Source organism: Podarcis gaigeae (genome assembly GCF_964106915.1).
Source record: "Podarcis gaigeae genome assembly, chromosome: 16".
Lineage (NCBI taxonomy): Eukaryota > Metazoa > Chordata > Lepidosauria > Squamata > Lacertidae > Podarcis > Podarcis gaigeae.
The window spans coordinates 14,167,197-14,183,178 of NC_139693.1; the positions used below are offsets into that span (position 1 = coordinate 14,167,197).

At 49.6% G+C, this 15,982-nt stretch overlaps 2 protein-coding genes across 8 annotated transcripts in view; both read left to right on the plus strand.

The window, feature by feature from the left end:
• The window catches only part of BRMS1 (BRMS1 transcriptional repressor and anoikis regulator), a 17,613-nt gene extending 16,668 nt beyond the window's left edge, over nucleotides 1-945 (plus strand). For all 5 annotated transcript variants that reach the window (XM_083716347.1, XM_083716348.1, XM_083716346.1 and 2 more), the window contains one exon: nucleotides 472-945. In XM_083716347.1, the coding sequence (XP_083572473.1) occupies nucleotides 472-589 (118 nt within the window). In that variant the 3' untranslated portion in view covers nucleotides 590-945. The remainder of the gene's footprint in view (nucleotides 1-471) is intronic.
• Nucleotides 946-4,943: 3,998 nt separating this feature from the next.
• Nucleotides 4,944-15,745, plus strand: RIN1 (Ras and Rab interactor 1). 3 transcript variants are annotated; one of them, XM_083716341.1, is made up of 7 exons: nucleotides 4,944-5,725; nucleotides 6,378-6,452; nucleotides 11,487-11,667; nucleotides 12,337-12,451; nucleotides 12,604-12,676; nucleotides 13,364-13,455; nucleotides 14,598-15,745. In XM_083716341.1, exons 2-7 carry the CDS (start codon nucleotides 6,382-6,384, stop codon nucleotides 15,221-15,223), a joined length of 1,158 nt encoding a protein of 385 aa, XP_083572467.1. In that variant the 5' UTR covers nucleotides 4,944-5,725; nucleotides 6,378-6,381; the 3' UTR covers nucleotides 15,224-15,745. The 3 variants fall into 3 exon arrangements, with proteins under 3 accessions (XP_083572467.1, XP_083572468.1, XP_083572469.1); XM_083716342.1 differs by lacking the exon at nucleotides 6,378-6,452 and having other exon boundaries at nucleotides 4,972-5,725; XM_083716343.1 differs by lacking the exons at nucleotides 4,944-5,725; nucleotides 6,378-6,452 and adding an exon at nucleotides 7,542-7,602.
• The last annotated feature ends 237 nt before the right edge of the window (nucleotides 15,746-15,982 follow it).

The window sequence follows — 15,982 nt, forward strand, 5'->3', positions numbered from 1 at the left end:
CAGCCTCCCAGTGGACCTTGGTGCCTTGGCCAGTGGCAGAGGCCTCCTTTCAAACCCAGTTTGGCCCAAAGTAACAGACTTATCCTTGCAACCAGCTAGGATGGAGTGGACCATCTCAGGGAGAGGAGGATGAGCACAGCTGGTGTTCCAGCATCACCCAAAGAGCAGCCCCTGCTTCCCGTCTCTCCCTGAGAGATGGGAAGGGTCATAGAAGCACGATATAGAACCTCTGTTGCATCCAGGAGGTCCCAGGTCCCATCTCCATGTAGAGACTCCATTTTCGAAACCTTACAGAGCCATTGCCAGTAGTCCGACTTGGTATAAGCTGCTTTGGAACTGCTTGGTATAATTCCTTTGGAGTGAGGTTTAGAGACGGCTGGCATGTTGAGATCAGGGCCTGTGTGATATGCTGCCTTGTCCCCCCCCCCATATTCTGCCTGGCCACCCCTGACTCTTTTCCCTTTCCTCTAGGGCTGTGATCACTGCCATCAGCACTGGGGAGGTTTGGCTGCGCAGGGAAGACGGCAGCAAGACCAAAATCTACGTCTCGCAACTCCAGAAGGGCAAGTATTCCGTGCGCAAGGTCTAGCAGCACAGACTTTGGCTCTCTTGCTTCTCCTGGAACAGGCACAGCTTCTCTCTCTTGGAAACCAAGGGACTTCGGAGCAGCAAAGACCACCCCGAACCACCCCAGTTTGGGCTGCAGCAGGTGGAAGGGAGAAGGGCTTGCTTGCAGTTACCTTGGAATCATACCAGCATCGCTGCCCCTAGTGACGGGGGCCCTTGGCGTGGAGCCCTCCCCCTCCAGCCCCCTGTTGGTTCTGCGGCAGTTTTGATTGTGCTTGTCCAGCGTGCCCCTCCCTCCGTGTTTGGGGCTGGGCGTTGACGGCAGCTCCTCTCTTTCTGGAAGAAACATCCAATAAAACACCAAAGTGAAATACCTCCCTTCAGCTTCCAGGCCTGGCTTTTTAATTGGAGACCATCTGTCTATGAGGTTTGCTTGTTTGGACTGAGAAGGGAGGAAATGCTGCTTTGGGGTGGGGTGGGGGGAAGGGGAGGGGAGGGAGCAGTGGCGTAGCGTGGGGGTGCAGGGGGGGCCAGCCGCACCGGGCACAACATATGGGGGCTAGGGTTAGGGGGCGCAAATCCACGGGTTAGGGGGCACAAATTACTTGCCTTGCCCGGGTGCTGACAACCCACGCTACACCACTGGGAGGGAGAGATGGCAGTTAGAAGGCAGATCGCAGACCCTACAACCTCCATTGTCCTCATATTATTGTCCATGCTTGCTGGGGCTGATGGGAGTTCCAATCATTTGGTTGGCTACCACTGTCCTGACCACTTCCCTGTTACTTTTGAGGAGGCAGTAGCAGTGGTGGTATCTGTAAGGCCGGGCGATACATGGTTTTCAGCAATGCAATGTATCATCAGCTAAACATTGCAATATATGGATAAATCACAATGACTGACATAAGGATGGGACTATTATAGAGGCGAACCACAGGGCGGGGCGATAACTGGTTTTCAACATCGAGATATCACCATCTAAGCATCGTGGTATACCGTATTTTTCTCTCTATAAGACTCACCCGACCATAAGATGCACCTAGTTTTTAGAGGAGGAAAACAAGAAAACAGCGCAAAGCCTCCTGAGCGAAGAGGGAGCGCTCCTCCCTCTTTGCTCAGGAGGCTTTGCAGAGCTATCCCTGAAGCCAGGAGAGCAAAAGGGATTGGTGTGCACCGATCCCTCTTGCTCTTCTGGCTTCTGGGATAGCTGCGCAGCCTGCATTCGCTCCATAAGACGCACACACATTTCCCCTTACTTTTTAGGAGGGGGGAAGTGTGTCTTATAGAGTGAAAAATACGGTACCAATAGATCACGATGCCTGAAATAAGCATGGAGCTATGGAGAGGCATTGGCTGGCTTCACGGTTTTTCCCATCTTGTGATTTTTGCCGTGCCTGCCCTTGTGATTCTCTGCGCCCCCCCCCCCCAGCCTGCGTGGGAGAGCTGAGCCATCAGAGTTAACAGGGGCTGCAGAAATCGAAGAGAAGCATCGGCTGGCTTCAAGGTTTCCCCCCACATTGTGATTTTCGCATAGCACACAGACCACAAACACATTGTGATCTGTGGTATGTTGCCAGGTCAGAAATTATGAAACTGATAGCAAAAAATTGACTTCACAAAATGGTTTTGGATATATATATATATAATTGTCCAGCCGTGTGTGTGTTGGGCAACTGATATAAAAGCTTAATGAAATTCATGGGGGCTGAGGGTATCCATGGCTACTAGCCATAATGACTTTCTTCTCCCTCGGCTGTCAGAGGCAACAGGCCCCTGAATTCTAGTTGCTGGAAACTGCAAGTGGGGAGAATTGCTGTTGCTCTCAGGTCCTGCTTTCCGGCTTCCCCAAAATCATCTGGCTGGCCACCGTGAGAACAGGATACTGCACTACACAGGTGTTTGGCCTGATCCTGCAGGGCTCTCCTTAAGTTCTTAAGATGTTTTTGCCCGGGAATTGGCCGAGGCAGTTGGAACAAGAGCAGAAAGACTCAAAGGGATTCCTGACTCCCACCAACCAACCGGATCCTTCCCCACCCCGCTCCCCCCTACCCACTCCCCGCCGTGGCTCCTTCCTTCCTTCTTTCTTCAAAGCTGGGCTAGACCTTTGTTCTGTCTCTTTCCTGCCCGTTTCTCCTTTGCTCACAAGCTCTGCTTCTCAGAAAGCACAGAAACGAACGAGAAACTCTCAGGTGCTAAAACAGAAGAGATGGGAAAACTTTATTGCGGCTAAACAAGAAGAGCCAATTAAGGGTTGTGAGCAGAGGCTTTGACCAAGATGATCATAGAATCATAGAGTTGGAAGAGACCACAAAGGCCATCGAGTCCAACCCCCTGATCTTCAAGAAGACAAACAAAAAACAAAAAAACATCTGGCCAAAATGAAATATTTTGCTGCAGATGAAGAAAATTCCTTCCCGACCTCACATTATTAGCTGGGATGAGTGGTTCCCATTTGAATGCTTGACAGGCAACTCAAAGCAATGAGGCTGCTGTACAGGAAGCTATACAGTCCTACCTCGGGTTACAGACGCTTCAGGTTGCACGTTTTCAGGATATGGACACGCCGAAACCCGGAAGTACCAGAACGGGTTACTTCCGGGTTTCGGCGCTTGCTGAATCGCAACCTGCGCAGACGCAGCACTGCGGGTTGCGAACGTGCCTCCCACATGGATCACGTTCGCAACCCGAGCGTCCACTGTACTTAGGAACTGCCTCATTCAGCCCTACTTGTGTCTGGCAAATACAGCGGTACCTCGGGTTAAGAACTCAATTCGTTCTGGAGGTCCGTTCTTAACCTGAAACTGTTCTTAACCTGAAGCACCACTTTAGCTAATGGGGCCTCCTGCCGCTGCTGCCGCCGTGCAATTTCTGTTCTCATCCTGAAGCAAAGTTCTTAACCCGAGGTACTATTTCTGGGTTAGCGGAGTCTGTAATCTGAAGCATCTGTAACCTGAAGCATCTGTAACCGAGGTACCACTGTAGAACTTCTGCCTTGTTTTGAGCTCTGGGACATGAGCTATGGCACTCGGGTTCCTTTGTTCCTTTGCCCTGTAGAGATCTTCCCTTATAAAATGTTTGGGTAGCTTGGCAAGGGCAATGCAAGCTTTTCATGGAAGTTGCAACCTATATTCTTTGGTAGAGGGCGGCATTCCTTCAAGGGGTGACCTGTCAGGGGGCGGGGCTGAATATTGACAGTGGGCGGAGCCACCAGCAGTGGTGGGTGGAGCCAGAGAGGCAATGGAAACAGGGACTGTGCTGGGGCAGAAGATTAAGGCAGCTTCTGGACACACCAGGGGCCACACAAAATAAAGCGAGGGGCCGCAGGTGGCAGCTGAGCTGGTGGTTGCCCACCGGCACCCAGGATGCTGTTCAGCCCTCAGGGCACTCCCCCAGGCGACACCCCTCATGGACCCTGTTCCCAAGCCATCTTTAGGGGTTTTGGCCTGACTGGAATGAATCCTTGAATTGCGATGCTTCTTACTTGCCTGGATGGGAGTATGTGGAGAGGAAGAGTGCATGCACTCTTTGACCTTTTCCCTCTGGCCCTGCCCACCACTGAGCAGCGGCCCCTTGGCGGTTGTCCACAAGGGAGTGTGGCCCTCGGGCTGAAAGATGCATGCCAGAAATGTAGGTTTCTGCAATTAAAAGACATTTAAGTGCTCTGCCACCCTAGCACAATAAATCCACTTTAAAAAAACCAAAAAAAACCCTGACTTTTTGCTGTTTGGAAAGTGATGGGGAAATGCACTGCAAAGTGTAGGTTGAACAAATGATTAATGGGAAAGTGTATGGTCACCCCACAAGCAATTCAGGATGAATGCTCAGTAAACAGGTTGTCTGGAGGCACCACAAGTGAGACCATATCCCCATTGGATTTAGTTTTGCCTGCACTGACCGGCAGCTGCCGTCCAGGATTTCACACAATGTCTCTTTCCCAGTCCTACCTGTTGCTGCCAGGGACTGAACCAGGGACTGTTCTGTGGCCCTTCCCCTAAAAATGACATAATATTCTAGTCCTCACGATCCTGAATAAAGAGCTGGTTTAAACCACTAGCTCAGTATTGCCCCCAACTGGCAGATGTTTTCCAGGGTTCCATGTAGTGCTATTTTGCAGGCCTGTTTGGAAAGTGTTGGAAATTGAATGCTTCCTTATTACCCTAATGAAAGAAATGTTTTGCCTCTTTCAACATAATTTTAAAACTGTACTGTCAACAGAGTGCATGGCAATTTGATTCCACCTCTGGCCAGGTAGCACTCAGAGAAGATGCCTTCCTTGGCCTACCTTAGACTGTTTGGAAAGTCATTATTATCATTTCTCTCTTTTTCAGCTGTGATCCCTGCATTGCAGGGGGTTGGACTAAATGACCCCTGAGGTCCCTTCCAAGCCTATGATTCTGTGATTCTCACTACTTGGGAGCTGAACTCTGGGAACTGATTTTCCATTCTAGGGCTCCCTGACAAACCTAGAGAAGTAGCAAAAAAAAAAAAATGAGAGTGGGAATCTGAATAAACCTTCCCTGCTAAACAATAATACTTCTGGAGCAAACTTTGCCAATCTGGGACTCTCCAGGTGTTTCTGGCTGCATATCCCATCACCGTGGGAGCCCTAGGTTGGTAAAAGCTATTACAGAGGGGTTTGAAACATGGAAGGCTTTCTGCACTTGCTCAGAGACTCCCCCCTTTTTGTGCTTTCTTCCCCTTTTCTGTTTCCAATCAAACTGACCTGGATAGCTCAGTTGGTAAGAGCATGAGACTCTTAACCTCAGGGGCGTGAGTTCGAGCCTCACATTGGGCAAAAAGATTCCTGCATTGCAGGGGGTTGGACTGGATGACCCCGGGGTCCCTTCCAACCATTTTATGATTCTGTGAAATCTGCTGCTGCTACTCCTTGGCATTTTGCAAAGCCAGCCGCCTCTTCCGTGGCAGGAGCCCTGCGGTGAGCTCAGCCTTCTCAAGATTTCAGCCCATGAAGTAAGAGTTTGTTGTTGAGAGCCAGGTGCCCACCCTCCTTCCCGGTGCCGCTTGCCCAAGCCTCGCCCCGGAGCTGGATCTCAGCCAAGACGTCTTCAGGCAGCTGAGATGAGCGCAGCCGAGAGAGAAACCGAGTGCAATAGGGGAGGCAAAGGAGCACGCCGTGGAGTTGCCGGAGAGAGGAGAGGTGAGTGGCGAGGATGGGGTGGGGGGCTTGCTTGGGGTACCCTGGATTGGGGAGGGGGGCGTTGTAGATGGGAATTCCCTCCCTTCCTCTATTGACCAAACTCGATTGCTGGGAACTGGTGCCAACGGCGCTTCCCCGCAGCAGTTGATTTCCTGGTTTGTGGACTCCTTGCTTCGGGGAGGGCAGTGCCGTCTAAAGGATACAGCTGGTCACGTGGAGGCCACCTCTGTAGTCCCGTTGCTAGAAAGTGTGCTGCGTGTGTGTTTTGTGCGGGGATGTTATACTGGGGTGTGCTGCTGATCAGGAAGGAACTGGGAGCTGAAACTCCTGAGGTCATTTCCAGCTCTGGTTTCTCAGCCGCATGGCAGAGGAGGAAAAAGTTAAGACTTTGCTCCCCCAGGGGCTGTTCAAACCCATCTCCCAACAGCCGGTATGCATGGCCAATGGTCAGGGCTGTGTAGAGCTGGATTTCAGCAAGATCTGTGGAGCAGTTGCCGGTTCCCCCATCTCTAGGGTGAAGGGACAAGCCTCCTTCTGTATCTGGCGCCAGAGGATGGGAGTCACTCTGGATTAAGTGGGTTGCTAGCGTCTGGGGGCACTGGGAAAGCTTTATTTTATTCTGCAGTATTTTATATCCTGCCTTTCCTCCAAGGGATATGATGTGGCGCACAGCACTTTCTCCCTCCCCGTTTTTTATCCTACAACAACGCTGCGAGGTAGACTTAAGGTGAGAAGTTGTGCCTGGCCCAAGGCTTCGTGGCTGGGGATTTTGAACCCAAGACTTCTAAATCGCAGCCTTGACATGCTGAGCCACACTGGCCCTGACCCTACACTCTCTTAACCTGCCCCCCTACTCCACAACTCGTCGGGGGTTGTGCCTGAGTCAGCATGCATAAGGTTGTATCCAGCTCAGTCCTACTCTTAATAGACCCGTTGAAATCAAAACTTAAGTCAGTCGCGCAGCCATTGATTTCAAAGGGTTCTACTCTGAGTAGGACTGAGCGGGATGCTTACCCATGTCCCCGGGGGGCATCTCACAGCTATTATATCTTAGATGGTCCCTGGGCACTAAGACTTTTGGGTTTGCAGAAATGGGCTTACTGGTGTTCACTGGTGAAAGGTGGGAGGTTTGGTTCCTGCGTTGCTGAGCTCAAGAGTGGGATGCTGGCCAGGGCATCTTCATGAACAACGCAAACAAACACCCATCCCTGACCGCTGGCCTTGCTGGCAGGCGCTGATGGGAGTTTGAGTCTACTGTTTGGAGGGCACCAGGTTCCCCAGCCCAGGATTTGTGTATTACTGGCAAAAAAGGCCTTGTCCAGCTCCAGTTGAAAGGCATGCATCCCGGGCCCCCAATTATACGATGTCAGGAGGAAGGAAGAAAGGAAACACCATTCTTCCTCTTTCCCTCTTCCCGCATGTCTTTGCATGTGATTCTGCACCTCATCTTTGGCCTTATGTTGATGTCACTCCTGCCCTGCCCCCTGTGCATGTCAAGAGTTGTGGGGATGGATTATAGAATTGTAGAATTGGAAGGGACATGAGGGTCACTAGTCCAGCCCCCTGTATGAATGTAGGAATCTTCTTGCCCAATGCGTGGCTCAAACCCACAGCCCCGAGATTAAGAGTCTCATGCTCTACCAACTGTACTATGGGAGCCTGACCTAGCTGAGGCCAGCATTTTTGGCTAACTGGCTCAAGTTCCCATCGCCTGGAGTGGTTTTCTTCCCCGCCCCCACCTCCCAACAACCCTGTGAGGTAGTTAGACTTCATTTCCTTTTGTTTCTTACATTTATATCCTGCTTTCCCACACTAGGAGCTCAAGGCGGCATACGTGGTGTGCCCCCCTCCCCATTTTAGCCTCACAACCAAATCAGGTAGGTCACCCGCTGGGCTTAATGGGTGGCTGAGAAGAGATTCAAATCGGTCCTAGCCTGATCCATTGCAACAGATGGATCTGATAGGTTCCTCCCCCCCCCCAAAAAACCCCTAAATATTGTGTGAGGTGGATGTGTGTGTGTTTGAGGATTGTATGTCATAGCTGGGAAATGAAAGATTAACCCTTCTCTACCTGTGTGACCTTCCCCCTCTCGTGCTACAATTAGGCTTGCAGTGGGGAGGGAAAGAAAACGCCTATTGGCTCCATTAGGAGGGTCTTTTGAGAAGAGGACATTGTAGAACTGCCAGGGTCCATGGTTTCCCCAACCACAAGCACTGCAGCTCAGGAGAGGCCTTGATGACTGTTTAGTATTATTATTATGAATTGCCAGCCGTGAATATAGCACTTGTTGTCTCACACGCTCTGCTTGCCGCTGCTTTCATCTCGCTTCTGCTGCTGCTTTCTTTTGTCTCTCCTCCTGCTGGTCCATCCCCTGGAACTGCTCAGGGAGTGCTGAAATTCAGACCTCTCACTGTTTTGACTTCAGGCACACTTTTGCTCCCAGGCCTTCTCCTCTAGGAAACACAGATCTCACTTCTAACCCTCCCCCCCCGTGTTGCTGGTGGGCCCTTGGCACTTAACCAGGTTTTGTGCTCCTTTGGAATGAGGCATAGGGGAGAATGGCGTGTCTTTAAGAAATATAGTTCATTCACACATATTTTTTAATAATAATAATAATAATAATAATAATAATAATAATAATAATAATTTTATTATTTATACCCCGCCCATCTGGGTTTCCCCAGCCACTTTGGGCGGCTCCCAACAGAACATTAAAAACAGAATAAAACTTCAAACATTAAAAACTTCCCTAAACAGGGCTGCCTTCAGATGTCTTCTAAAAGCCAGATAGTTGTTTATTTCCATGACATCTGATAGGAGGGTGTTCCACAGGGTGGGCACCACTGCCAAGAAGGCCCCTGTAACCTCACTTCTTGCAGTAAGGGAACTGCCAGAAGGCCCTCAGTGCTGGATGGTCACCTGTCATGTATGATTCCTGCATCACAGTGGGTTGGGCTAGATGACCCTAGGGGTCCCTTCCAACTCTATGATTCTATGATATTTACATGGCCCGTTTCATTTTTTCCTTGATTTATTTTTACTATTGTTTTAAAGGAGTTTTAGTGTATTTTATTGTTGCTGTTTTTATTTTCCCGTGAGCTGCCAAATTAGCTAAACGAAAGCCATAAGCAAGAATATCACAGCTAAGGGGAGATTAATCCAGATTCCTTCCATCACCCTGTTCCCCTGCTTGCTTTCCTCTTCCCTCCCCATTCCTTTTCCTTCTGTGTCATGCCTTTGAGATGGCTGAGCCTGCAGTCAGGAAACTGCCTTATTTTATTTAAAAAAAAAATTGTATTGATAGCACATGGGAAATGCCATGTGGTTTATACATGTGATGGTGGTTAAGGAACTTGTGGGTGGGAGAGATGGCAAATGGAACAAAGGGGGTCGTTAAGCCAAGCTTTTTCAGCTTTGTTTTGGGTTGGGGGTGAGGACAAAGGGGTTAGCTCTCCCCACCCCAGTGGGAGGCCCATTTCCACAGGCTTCTCCTTCCCCCTGTGGGGCAGGGCAGCTGCTAAGTGATCCACTCAATGCTGTGCTCCTCCCCTGTCTCCAAATTGCAGCTTCTCATGCCACGGAGCTGATTCATAGCCTGCCTTACTTTCTTGTCTCTCGCCCCCGCTGTGTTTTGTAACAGCTCGAGGATGGCTCCCGCCTTCAGCTCATGTTCGATCCAGCTGTGTCTCTGCAGAGGGTGGCAACTTTCCCCTCCCTGGCATGCTCCTGTGCTTAAAAAAAACCAACAACAATGCGATGGTGCTGCAGAAACTCAACAGGTCTCCTTGTATTTCCACACAAGGATAATCTGCACCTGTTGGATTTCTGCAGAGAATGAAAATAAAACGCATAGGACGGAGCTGTTTCTCCATCTAACATAAAAAGAGGATCAGGGCCAAAGACCCATCTAAGTTCAGCCTCCTGTTCTCACGCTAGCCAACCAGATACGTCTGGAAATCCTGAATCTACCCACTTGCGATTTCCATACTACGATTTCCAGAGCCATACTGCCTCTGACTGTGGAGGAAGAAAATGGCCATTGTGGCTACTAGTGTCCTAGCCATGGGCACACATATGTCTGTAGGCCTTCCTTGGTGCCTGCCAGATATCCTTCCCTTTCCCCTCCCCTTGATTTCTCTCTCTCTCTCTTTCTCTCTCTCTCTTTCGAGGTAGGGCTGGGGAAGACCTTTCTCTGCTGGAGAGATGCTGCTGGCCAGTGTAGGAATGGATCTACTGTAGTATGAAACCAATGAAGCTTAAGCTTCAGAGACCCTCAAGCCCACATTGCTTAAAAAATGCGGATCTGGTAGACCCAATTTGAGTCGCACAATTTGAATTGACTCATTTTGTTGTTGTGGGTGGCGCTGTGGGTTAAACCACAGAGCCTAGGACTTGCCGATCAGAAGGTTGGCGGTTCGAATCCCCGCGACAGGATGAGCTCCAGTTGCTCAGTCCCTGCTCCTGCCAACCTAGCAGTTCAAAAGCACGTCAAAGTGCAAGTAGATAAATAGATACCAATCCGGCGGGAAGGTAAACGGCGTTTCCATGCTCTGCTCTGGTTTGCCAGAAACGGCTTAGTCATGCTGGCCACATGACCCGGAAGCTGTACGCCGGCTCCCTCGGCCAATAAAGCGAGATGAGCGCCGCAACTCCAGAGTCGGCCACGACTGGACCTAATGGTCAGGGGTCCCTTTACCTTTTATATTTCAACAAGTTTGAGTCCGTAGCACCAATGTTAGAAAAGTGTGGTGATCTGTCGTGGAACAACACCACCGAAGTCAAGAACAGTGGTGACCCAGACCTCATTGCTGGTTGTGAAAGGGCCCCCAAGAGGGTTCAAGCTTCAGGGCCCCAAAAATGTAGGTCTGCCACCGAGTCAGCATAGACTATACTGAGCTAGGCGGAAGAGCCTTTAGACGCCATGCAAGACAGCTTCCTGTGCCCCAGGTGCTCTGTCATATTTCGGCCACAAGTATACACGCAAAGGCTGCGTACACAGCAATGCCTTTCAAGCACATTCTTCCTGGCACTGCTATTTACCCCTCGCAGAGTTACTATTCTCAGCAAACCTTAACAGATTAACTACAGCGCCCATATTTCTCTGAGGGGGAAACATGCGCTTCAAATGTGCTTCAAAAGCCATAGGCACCAAATCTATGGGCTTGCGGACACCCCTCAAAGTATGTTGGGACAGGGCTGAGCCCCCGCCAATCTTGAGGGGCCAGGCCTTGCAGCCTCCTCCCAACATGCGTGATGTCATAGGATAGAAATGGAATAAAGCAAGACTGGCAGATGAAATTATTAGACTATGCAGAGATGGCAAGATTGACCAGGGAAATCAGAAATCAGGAGGACCAAAACTTCAACAGAGAGTGGGGCAAATATAGACTGTATTTGAAAGACCACTGTAAACACTTGAGCTCTTTGGCAGGCTTTAAATAACTCTTGCAATGATCCATAGACTTTGGATACACTGGAGGACGGTAAACTAGATGGATTTATAATACGCAGTAGAAAAAGTTATTTAAAGAACCCACAGGGGGGAGGAGGGAAGTCCTAGGATTTGGAAGAATCCTGTGTAAAATTTTAACTTTTGCAAGAATAACATTTGTGTGAATGAATTTGCAAAATCTAATTTTTTAAAAATAAGAGAATAAAGTAAAGTCATGCTAAGCAGGGCAGGTCTCTTGGGTTGCCTGTTGTTTGCGCTCCTTTCAGTTCCTGATGCTGGACTCAGGGGAGGTTTTTGTTCCCTCGCAGGATGACTCGGAATCCGATCTATGACTATCCCGAGCCTTATGCCAACCCACGGCACGGGACGGTGGCCTCCCCCCGGAGCATCAGCCTCGTGGGACGACTGCGCCTCACTCAGCCAGTTTGGCTCCAGCTGGGCATCAACTCAGCCGCTGCACTTCACATCCTTCAGCGTGAACCTCCTGGGGTGAGGATCGACAGGGTTTCATCATTAGCACCCCACTTTAGAGCATAGGAGTGATGAGAATAGTTCTTCTGAGCATACTCTGAGTGACCTCTGCCCCACTGGCTTGGGCTGCAACATTTCCCTTTCGACAGAGGCTCCTTTCCATTCAGGAAGCACCTGAACGTCTGAAATTCAGGCTGCAGTGTAGGAATGCATTTGTGAGGGAGACAGCTTCACCTGTTGGATGTCTCCATTTCCACAAAAGTGAGAAGGCAGAACTCCCAGAACAGTTTAACAGTCAATCCGTCTTCACAAGTGACTCTGGAAAATGTAGCGCTGTGAGGGGAATAGGGGCCCCCTAACAATTCTCAGCACCCTTAAAAAACTATAGTTCCCAGAATTTCTTGTGGCCATAGAATCAGAGTGGGCCTCACACACCATTTACTTTAATCCCTTCGCTCATACAGGAAATTTACAACACCAGCATCCCACCTGCAAAAAAAAGGTAATCCAAATGCAGCTGTGATTTCTTGGTATATTCTTGGTATATTCTACAGATTTTGCATTTTTTTTAAAGTTAGCATTTGGAACCTCTTCCCACCTAATGATGCTGCTGTCTGTGTGTCCCTGTTATTATAGTCTACCTTAACCTGCTTTCGTGCTTCTCTTCCCCCTTCTCCCCACTCCCAGACATTTTTAGTGCGGAGATCAAATACGCGGCAATGTCAAGTCCTGTGTTTACGTCTCCCTGACAATTCATCGCCGGCTTTTGTGACGACCCATTGCTTATGCCAGGAGCGTGCAGGTGAGGGTGGCGAATGCATTTGCCTTGCAAGTTCGGGGGATTATTCAAGTGTTCTGGGAATAATTTTCATGGAGGAGAATTTTGGGGAGGAAATTCGTCCCAACTCTGGCCTGGGGTTAACTTTTCTCCATCTGGTTTCTTATGTTCTCCAGTCATCTTCCTAGAGGGCTCGGATTTGACCTTCCCCAGCCTCCTGCACCTCATTGCTTCCTACTGCATAACACCGTAAGTGGCTTGCCACCTTTGAAGACCATCATTATCCCCTATGGTGGTTCAATGACAACTGAGACTCCTGAATATATATATATGAGGGGAGAAGGTCCTTGAGTGAATTGTCTAGTGCTCCTATCTGACCATCTTCTTTTAAAATGTCAGCTTTTGGGGGAAGTGTCAGGGCACAGGGGTTGAGCACAATCACTGTAGGTATGGCCAGGTGTGACTGTGAAAGACACCGCCTGAAACTCTGGAATGCTGGTCAGTGTAGTGCAGGGATGGGGAACTTGTGACCCTCCAGGTGTTGGGAGTGACTCTCCAGATGTTAATCTCAGGGTTGTGGGTTCGAGCCCCAGGCATGGGTGTAGCCAAGGGGGGGGGGGCAAGGAGCAGCTGCCCCCATCAAGTAAAACAATAGAAAAACTTAACTGACCAATCACACCGGTTCTGCCCCCCTAATAAAAATCCTGGCTACGCCCACAACCCCATATTGGATGAAAGATTGCTGAATTGCAGGAGGTTGGACTAGATTATTCTTGTGGTTCCTTCCAAATCTATGATTCTATGATTTCCCACTTAGAAAAAGATATAAATTGAATGTTCTGGTTTCTGGTTTCCAAGTGCATTGTTTTTTCTTCAAAGTTTTGGCTGAGTTTTGACAGACTTTCTCTTCTTCCCTCCCCCTGCCCACTGCCTCAGGGACATCCTTCCTCTCTCTCTGCGCCTTCCTCTGCTCATCTGGGAGGCCTCATCCTGCCAGCAGCTGGAGGCCATCGCTCACTTGGGGCTTGGTGAGTGGCTCAGTGTTGACTCGGTGGTAGAAATCTCCATCCAGCACCAAACCCTGAACAGCAACCTCACTTCAGCACCCCACACTCACCTGCATGGCTTTTAACCTCCTAGGCTCCTTGACAGGGGTGGGGGATACACAGCTCAGTGACAGGCGGGGTCAGGGGTGGAGAACCTTCTCTATCTCACGGGCTGCATTATTTCCTGAGGTCCACTTACCAAAAGTGGGCAGGGCCAGTGGGAAAAGTGGATGGAGCAACTAATCCTACAGTTGGCTAAGTTTCCAGAGACACCTCCCCTCCCTGACTTTCATCCAAGCAAGAGCTCTAGGGCAGATTTTCAGCCAGGCAAAGGACACTCAAGGGGGGGGGGGGTGCGAGGCAGGGCAAGTCAGAGGCAAGGCCTGGGGGAATCCCAAAGGCCAAACAGAGAGGTCTGGGAGGCCACATCCAGCCAGATGATCCCCCAAGAAACATTACAGTGGCACCTCAGGTTACAGACGCTTCAGGTTACAGACTCCGCTAACCCAGAAATAGTACCTCGGGTTAAGAACTTTGCTTCAGGATGAGAACAGAAATTGCGTCACGGCGGTGCTGGGAGGCCCCATTAGCTAAAGTGGTACCTCAGGTTAAGAACAGTTTCAGGTTAAGAACGGACCTCCAGAACGAATTAAGTTATTAACCTGAGGTAACACTGTACTGATCAAGGCCACTGAAAGCCGTATTATGCCTCCTTAACAGTTGTAGCTTCCTGCAAAAAATTCTGGGAACTGCAGTTTGTTGAATGCAGCTTTTTGAGAGGAAGAAGGGCGGGGGTCTCTCAATATCTTTCAGCAACCATAAACTACAGTTTCCCAGGATTCTTTGAGGGGAAGCCATGACTGTTTAAAGCAGTACAGTACAACTCTTAAATATAAAGGTGCAGATGTGGCTCAAGTATAAAACTGCTTCCTAACAATATTAGTCACTGATGGATGCAGATTGCTCCCAGTGGTTGCCTAGCAACCACAACCAATGCATCTCCACCTTCTTCTTTTTTCTGGCCTGACAGATAATCATAGCCAGGCTAGGGCTTTGAGCACCCAGCAAACACTTTTTTAACACAGTTTGTTCTCTCTCTTTTCATCCTCATTCCCTGCCTCCAGAATTTTGGAGCTCATCCCTGAACACTAAGGATTTCAGCAGGCCTATTCCGCCGGTGCCTCTTTCCGGCCCGGACAAGGGCCCCACGAGCGACACCCAGGTGGGGAGCTGTGCAAAGCTGGTTTGTGGACAACCCGCCAGATCCCATGATATTCCAACCCCTCCGCCAGCTGATGGAACACTGCACAAGGATGTGGGCACCCGGCGCCAGGGCTTCAAGAACAACGTCAAGGTCCAAGTGTCCACAGAGGCTGTCAGCCCCCTGTCCCCACCGGCGGTCCCACCGCCCCCCATACCCGTTGGGAAAAAGAAGAAAAAGAACCTGGCCCACCCTCCTGTCCCCGGTGGGAGAAGCCACTTACCCAACCGCAACCCTTTCCCTCAAGATTCCTCACAGGCTGCGGCGAGGTTGGAAACTTACAGCATACCCCAGAGCAAGAAGGAGGAGCTTATGGGTCAAGCTGGGCGCCCTTTAACCCCTGGTCCTTCTTCACAGCAGCCGCTGCATGTTACAGAAGAGGACCAGTCAGGGTTATCTTGCCTGGGTCACTTTTTCCAGGAACAAGAAAGGGGCAGGTTCGGCAACGGAGTAAAAGGCTGCCTTCTTCCGTCTTCCGAGCCTTCTTGAGCGCCGATTCCTGGAGCTGGGCTTTTGGGGGAACTTTGATGACGCAAACGGGGCCAGGAGGTGTTCCCAAAGAAGGCAAGGATGTCAACATTATTAGAGCAAGTGGGTGAATGGGTCCTATCCTAGTTTTTGAATGGGAATCTGGAGCCAGGAAGCGACACTCTAGCCTTCAATGCTTAGGAGAGAGAGAGAGAGAGAGAGAGAGAGAGAGAGAGAGAGAGAAGAAAATGTAATCGAAGGACGGGGAGGGTTGGCGCTCTGGCTTTCCATTTGCCAGCAGGGTGGATGGGATTTGTAGTTTCACAACATCTGGAAGGCTACAGGCTCCCCACCCAAAATATAATTGCATCCAATAAGCTACTGGAACTTTTCTTGTGGTTTTTTCCCTTGCACCTTTAGTTTTTTTAAACTAAACTTGTTGCTGTTTGATGTCTTCTCTCCTAGAGGGGGAAGAGTGTTACACCATTGCTCAGTCATGTTTTGCTGTTAATAAATATAAACTACAATTTCTTAACACAGAAATACTTTGTTTATTGGTCAAATGCATATAAATAACACCAGTATAGACAGACAAAGACCCTGTAAAATAAAATGTTGGCAGGGAGGACTATAAAGATATCCTTTATATTCTTATTTAACTATTAAAAGTGATTTTCACCGCATTGCCTATTGGGAAGTAAATCTTGCTCAGTTCAATGAGCCTTTATTCTGACACATATTTTGCATTGTGGGGATAGCTCAGTTGCTGGGGATAGAGCA

Bases quoted from the DNA above. Each gene is read 5' to 3' on its own strand.
- RIN1 (XM_083716341.1), top strand. From the start codon at position 6,382: ATGATGTGGCGCACAGCACTTTCTCCCTCCCCGTTTTTTATCCTACAA. The intron at 12,452-12,603 runs GTGAGGGTGGCG...TATGTTCTCCAG, and splicing joins CTTATGCCAGGAGCGTGCAG to TCATCTTCCTAGAGGGCTCG. The intron at 13,456-14,597 runs GTGAGTGGCTCA...CCCTGCCTCCAG, and splicing joins CATCGCTCACTTGGGGCTTG to AATTTTGGAGCTCATCCCTG.